A 7,091-nucleotide genomic window follows, 5' to 3' on the forward strand; every position below is an offset into this window, starting at 1 on the left:
GCCCGCCATATACCTGTTTGCCATTGTTTGACCCTGCCTGTTTACCACGTCTCTTTAATAAAGCCTGCAGATGGATCCACACGTCTCACGTCTCGTCAGCCCCGTTACATCTCTCTTGTTCCCTTTCAGTTCATAATTTTGTTTACTAATTGAAAACCAGAAGTATTTTAGAGTGTCAAAATTTGTCAATAATTCTACACATTCAGGCATTTGGAGAACCAAACTGAAGTTGTGTGATTAAACGTAGCAGAGCCATATTCAGCGAGCGCATTATGTGGCTGCTCCTCCTCATTATGGCTGTGTTTTCTCATCTCTGTGTTGGTCTGCTTCAGAGGGCCAGGGACCGGCAGCCAGAGAGGATTGTGGGATTCATTAGCTGGATGACTCATGGCAGTGTGGGTGACCTCTCGTGTGTTTGTCTTTCATGGATTTATTCAGTTTTCTGCGTCCTGCTGGAGGCATTACGGGTCGGACGGAGTCTAAACAGACCAGCTGCTGCTTTAAACAGATGAAGTCCTGCATCGCTCTGATGTCAGAGACGGGCCGCGCTGCACAAATGAGCCCTGCAGAACATATGAAAGCAAATCATCAACTCAGACAGACTGTGTATGTGTGGAGATCAATAGAGACCATAGAACAGTTCATCTGCAGAAATGAGCTAAATCGAACAAAATCTGCATTTTTGGAACATCCTCATTTGATTTAATATATATATATATATATGTGTGTGTGTGTGTACAATGAACAATTATATTTTCATTAATACATTAACTGTAATAAATGTATTGTTCATAGTTTGTTCATGTTAGTTAATACATTAACTAACATTAACTAATGGAACCTTGTTGTAAAGTGTTACCAAAATTATTTATGGTAACATTTTACAATCAACTGAATGTTAATTTCAACATTTGCTAATAGATTTTTAAAATCAAAACTTCTGTTAAAACTTCTGTATCTGTTAATATTTAATGAACCTGAGCTAACATGAACCAACAATGAACAGGTGTATTTCTATTAGCTAACATTAACAAAGATTCATAAAAACTGTAACAAAAGTATTGCTCGTTAGTTAATGCTAGTTAATGCATTAACTAAGGTTAACTATAAGGAAGGTTATTGCAAGTGTTATTTATTTATTTTAATTTTTAATTAGTTATTTATTTTAATTTGACATATTTATGATTTCATTATGATAGTAGCTGTTTATCAGTTCACAAACCCCCTGCATTTCCCTCATGAATCCCAGGATGGTAAACCCTGATCTATAGTAAGTATACTTTTTTCTTGAAAACAGTACGTTTTAAATGCTATAGATATCTATAAATCCTTTTAGATAACTGAATTAACATGAGTGTGTGTGTGCACATTTAATCTAACATTATTTCTAAGCCCTAAAAATATTCATTTTAATGCATAATTTGAATGTGAATGTGTTCATAATGAGGTCCTATAGTGTGCTGCATACTGCGCCGTATATCTGAATACTGTATTTTAAAAATGCAATATGAAACAAAACAAATTATGCATTGCTAAACCAGTCCCACATGTGGTTTAAAAACTAATCCAGATCTGATTTCTGGTTCAGTTTCAACGGGATTTCAGGTTCATCGTTCAGGACATGACGTGTAGTTTTCTGTCTTTTCTAATGATAGTTACTCTCATCGTGCTCATTACTATGGTAACTGATGTAGATAAATCAGATATTGACATCAGCATCTGAACAGATGCATCTGATTCCTTCACTGACAAAATTATTATGAGGACACTGGTTGCAGACGGGTTGCAGTGTGAACATGATCAACATGCTTTAATAATTAAAGCCTCCAGCTGTCGTATCTCAGTGTGAACGTCTCTGTCGTACAGGTGTCTGTCTTCACATCAGTATGATTGAAGAAACCTTGAAAATATGCTTCTCTCGTCCTCGCCTGCCGGCGTAATGACATCCAGCATTCAGTACCTGCGTTTGGGATGTGCTGCTCCCAGCTGAGGAACACACAAAATCACAAGCCCAATAAACCACACGGGGGCCAAATTAGCAATGCCTTTATGCAAATGAAAGCCTCTGATGCTGTTGACGAGGAGAGCCACTCCAGCTCAGCTCATAAAACGTGGCAGGATCCGTTTAGAAATGACATGCGAAGGAACGGGAGAAAAGCTCCAGCAGCCGCTGAGTGGAGATTTGCACTCCCTGAGGTGATCTAGCACTGAAAGAGGAGGGAAATTAAACGCAATAATCGTTAAGAAGCGATAGAATCAAGAAAGTCGTCTGTTGAACTGCAAGCAGACAAGTGTCAGAATATGAGCACACGAGCCTTTCTCAAATATAAATCAATTCATAATTATCATCTATTTTCACACCTTTGTTTTCAATAGTTGGGCCACTAGTAAGTGCTCATGTTGCTGTTTATGTTCAGTAGTTCTGATTAATGCTAGACTGTGTGTGTGTGTGTGTGTGTGTGTGTGTGTGTGTGTGTGAGTTCAGCACCACGGACAGCAGCCGCTGCATGTTTAATAAAATCTGAATGCCAGTCGTTTACAGACAATCAGGTTCATTTTTAAAAGACAAACAATAAAAATAAGCATTTTCAATTTAATAACAGAAAGTTTTCTTTCACCATCTTTCTTAGCCCTAAATGATTTCTGTATATTTGCATATAAATACATTTAAGATGCAGAAGGTTTTTACAGAAATTTAAAGCATAAATGTGAAGTTCTAAGCAGTCAATACCATGGTAGAGTTATTTTAGTATAATTTAGATACTATTATATATTTCTGAATAAGTTTTTATTTTAGGGTTTCATTTTAATTGTAGTTAATGCTTTAGTAATTTAGTTTATTTTGGTCATTTTTAGTAGTTTTGAATTTTTTAATTTTGTCTATGTAGTTTTTATTAATTTCAGTTTTATTCATTTGCATTTCAGTTTGAGTTATTTTAGTACATCAAGCTAAGCTAAATTAAAATGAGAAATGTTGCCTTGGCAACTAGCTGAAATAAAAAGTGTATTAGCCTGTATTTTATTACAGTTAACGTTTATTTTATTTCAAGTAGCAAAAATGCTTTTCGGTGGTTTTAATTTTAGTTTCAGTTTTAGTTAACTACTGTATAATAACCCTATGGTCTCAGATTATAATAGTGAATGACTAACATGGTTTATAGCCTACTGTAGGCCTAATTATTGTGCATAGAAAAATAGCATCATATCATGGTACTTTGCTGGACTACAAAAGGTTATAACCAAACAAATGCTTTTTTTTGTTGATTTAAAATTGAAATAATGCAGCTAGGAAGCTCAGCCAAGCATAGATTCAATTTAATCAATGTACTCTATACTGTACATTTTAAAATAAAAGCTATATTTGTTGGGAAAAACATGAAGTTCTGTTGTTTTTTTTATCCTTAACCAAACAAATGCTTTTTTTTATTGATTTAAAATTGAAATAATGCAGCTAGGAAGCTCAGCCAAGCATAGATTAAATTTAATCAATGTACTCTATACTGTACATTTTAAAATAAAAGCTATATTTGTTGGGAAAAACATGAAGTTCTGTTGTTTTTTTTATCCTGATGTGTAAGTGATAAACAATATGTATGTGTATTTTTTAATTGTAGGTATTAGGGGTGAATTCAGGTAAATTGGGACACTTTTTGCCATTGAGATGACTTGGAAAAAATGTCCCAAAGGACCAGAATTAATGCATATTTCAGGTAGAATGATTAAATTGTTGCTATTTTAGTGGTTATTTACACACCCGCCAATTAAATGGTCAAAGCTGCTAAATGCATCTTCAAAAAACATGTTGCTTTTATAAACGCCGTACAAAGGTTTGGCTCGTGGCTCCGCCCCCCGCGAGCACCTTCACTCACACCGCCCTGTGATTGGCCGGCCGGGACTTGTTATGCAAATGAGCCGCGGGTCTCTTCAAAAGGTGCGAGCTGACGTCACGAGTCAGAGTGGCAGCTGACGCACGGGGAGAGAGACAGATGGAGAAAGTGAAAGAATCCTGAGGAGAAAACACGGGGAAACCGAGAGAGAAGCGTACAGCCGTGATAGAGGGAGAGGAAGAGAAAGAGAAAGAGAGAGAGAGAGGAGGAGTGGATGGTAGAGAGCTGGAGACACAGCGCGCGGGAGGGAGAAAGATGGCCTCGGTCACGGCGGAGAATGGCTTCAGCACCGCGGACAGCTCCGGTAGAATGAACGGACTCAACAGCGCGATTCCGATGAAAGATCACGACGCCATCAAGCTCTTCATCGGTCAGATCCCGCGCAACCTGGACGAGAAAGACCTCAAGCCTCTGTTCGAGGAGTTCGGAAAGATCTACGAACTCACGGTGCTCAAGGACCGGTTCACCGGGATGCATAAAGGTCTGACTTCGCTTTCTTTTGCTTGCTCTTCGTATAAACGAGCCCGTGTGTGTGTGATCAGCACGTGCAAATCCGCCCTCTTTTCAACATCCATGTGAAGAGCCTTTAAAGTGGCATCATGCACGTTCATACAACTGCGGGTGAACTTGCACTATTAAAAATACTGTACATTTCTAGTTCGAAACCAAAACGCTTTTGCAACCTGATGAACCTTTAATAAATATCAAGAACTCCAAGAAAGCCACAGATGGTAACCTAAAATGGTTTTATTTAAGTCACTAAAACAACCTGTGTAGATCAATTTATACCAAAAAAAAAAACTATTTTAATGGGTTAAATCATGTAGAACTAGCTCTTTAAAGGTAACAGTTGCAGGTTAGCATTTTTTGCAATGAACGAATTGTTGAGCGAAGCTTTATTTTAAGTGTGAAGCGTGTGTGTTTGTGGATCAGAGCAGCATCAGTGCAAACACAAACACAGATGAAATAGCGTTCAGCCATTTTCACGAAGCACGTCTGATGTTCTGATGAGTCTGGAGCTTTTGCATGGGGAAATTTCTTCTTTATCATCTCTTCTGCTCGTTCCTATGCTTGGATGTGAGTTTCTCTATCACAGGCATATATACAGCACATTGCTTTTTTGCTTTGCACTGGTTGTCTCACATCAAATCAGCTGCGTTTTACTCTGGAAAGTCGAACGATAATCTCGTGAAGTTCATTGTAATTTGTCGTTGCCATGTATTTGTGGTTGCCTTTTTAGTTTAAGCGTCCTTGCATTGAATTTTTCCTCTGTACTAATTGAAACAGAATGAAACTCCTGATGTGAGAGTGAAACAGAGACGAGTCATGTCGTGCACAAAACTGGAAATAAAGAAATAAAAAATATGGTTGCAATGGGCAGAAATTTGACTAAATTACATGTTGAAGCATGCAAGTGCATTATTCTTTGATTTTATTTTGAATGCATTCAGCTAATCTATAGTTAATCAAGAACATAAAGCCTGTCTGTATTTATTAAATAATGCATCTTCATTGTGCACACATTCTCTTCGATTCACATCATTTTTCACTGTGTAACGTGACTTTGTTCAGTGTGCACACTCATATTTTCCTCTTCTTTCGTTACTAGAAGGCAAGAAAGCATCAACATTATACAGACATTATATAATCTACAAGTGTAAAGGGCAGAATATTTCCATTAGGTTCTTATTTAGTCCTTCATAAAGTCTCCATCTGCAGCTGCTCTCTCTCTCTCTCTCTCTCTCTCTCTCTCGCTGTAATTACTGTTGTGCAGGTTTTGTGCTGATGGTTCCCAGCGGATCAGACGTGTAGCATTATAAAGCTGTTAGTTTACATTAATAGGCCGGAGGAGAGTCAGGGAGGGATGGTGACACACATATGGCCATCAGGGCAGCACAGCCTCACTTACAATAACACAAGGAGCAGTTTAGTTCCAGTTAAAAAACAAACCCACATCAGCAGCAGTTTATCATTTAATGCTCATATGCAAGGAGGAACACCTTTCTTTTTTCTCTTAACACATGCATCATCGGTAACGCATTTTGGCTCTATAAATGGCAAACCGCAGGCAGCTCGTTCTGATCGGTGCTCGTGGGTGTTGTTGATTTGGTTTGACCAGCCGTTGGCATCCGTGCCCTTCACACCTCTCTCAGCGTCGGTCCATGTGCCGGTTGAGCTGTTTTGCAGTGGCCTGTGGGGCAAATCTTCAGATCTGAGACGCTGCGATGTTTCCTTTCATCATTCACTTCTCTGCAGCAGCAGCGACCTCAAAAGGCTTCACTTAACCCTGTAAAGCCTGAACATATGAAACAATAGTCTGAAAAATGGAATAGTTTATCGAACTTTCATTGACAATCTGATGCTTGTGATGTAAATCAATGAGATCTTTATAACAGTAGAGCAGATACTGATGTAATATCAGTCTTCGCTCTATATCTCCAATAATATGTCTCAGTAAGATGAGATTTAAATGATCCAAACATGCAATGCAATGCTGATTGAGAGATGAAGAAATAAAGGCTCCTCAGAAGATGTGAGATGTTCTGGAGGCTTGTGAAGATCATTCCTCCGCTGAGGAACAGTGAAAGTAAAGCTTCTGGAAACAAACGCTCCTCAAAACATCCTGATGATCAGATTTGAGACTCTAAAAAATCAAGTAAAGCTGAGCTGCTTCAGTCCAGTAAGTGTTCATCTGGAGATATTACTGCAGTTATTCTGACGTTTACTTGAGAAAAATCAGTCAAGATTTGACAGCAGAAAGACACGTGAAGCTCCAGCTGAAGCGGGACGTTTGTACAATTACACTAAAAGAGCTTTAACTGGATAAAAAAACTCTGAACTATCAATCAGACGACAGAAGGCGTGCAGTAGATTGTGTGCGAAAAAGGTTTAACAGCAATGTTTTGATCATGTTGATCATTTAGAGGCTGTATGAAATATGATACAGTAGGTTTTATTGGATTAAGTCATACCTAAAGATGTCTGAATGTCATTGCATGAATCTCAAAGCAAGGGTTAGGGTTAGCAATTCAAACCAAACAAAGCAAATATGAAGCTTGTGCAATCTCTTTGAAATAAATACTACAATTGTTCTGACATAAAGACATTTAAACATTTTGAAGTGCAATTCATATGGATATGTGTGTGTGTGTGTGTGTGTGTGTGTGTGTGTGTGTGCATGTTTATGTGGTTTATGAGGACACA

General features: G+C 38.1%; 1 protein-coding gene across 1 annotated transcript in view; it reads left to right on the top strand.

The window, feature by feature from the left end:
• The first annotated feature begins 3,969 nt into the window (after positions 1 to 3,969).
• The window catches only part of LOC107668470 (CUGBP Elav-like family member 4), a 6,414-nt gene continuing 3,292 nt past the window's right edge, over positions 3,970 to 7,091 (top strand). The window contains exon 1 of the mRNA XM_016460343.1: positions 3,970 to 4,368. Coding sequence (XP_016315829.1) covers positions 4,143 to 4,368 — 226 coding nt within the window. The 5' untranslated portion in view covers positions 3,970 to 4,142. The remainder of the gene's footprint in view (positions 4,369 to 7,091) is intronic.

The sequence above is a fragment of the Sinocyclocheilus anshuiensis genome, unplaced genomic scaffold, assembly GCF_001515605.1.
Source record: "Sinocyclocheilus anshuiensis isolate Anshui unplaced genomic scaffold, SAMN03320099.WGS_v1.1 scaffold2085, whole genome shotgun sequence".
NCBI lineage: Eukaryota > Metazoa > Chordata > Actinopteri > Cypriniformes > Cyprinidae > Sinocyclocheilus > Sinocyclocheilus anshuiensis.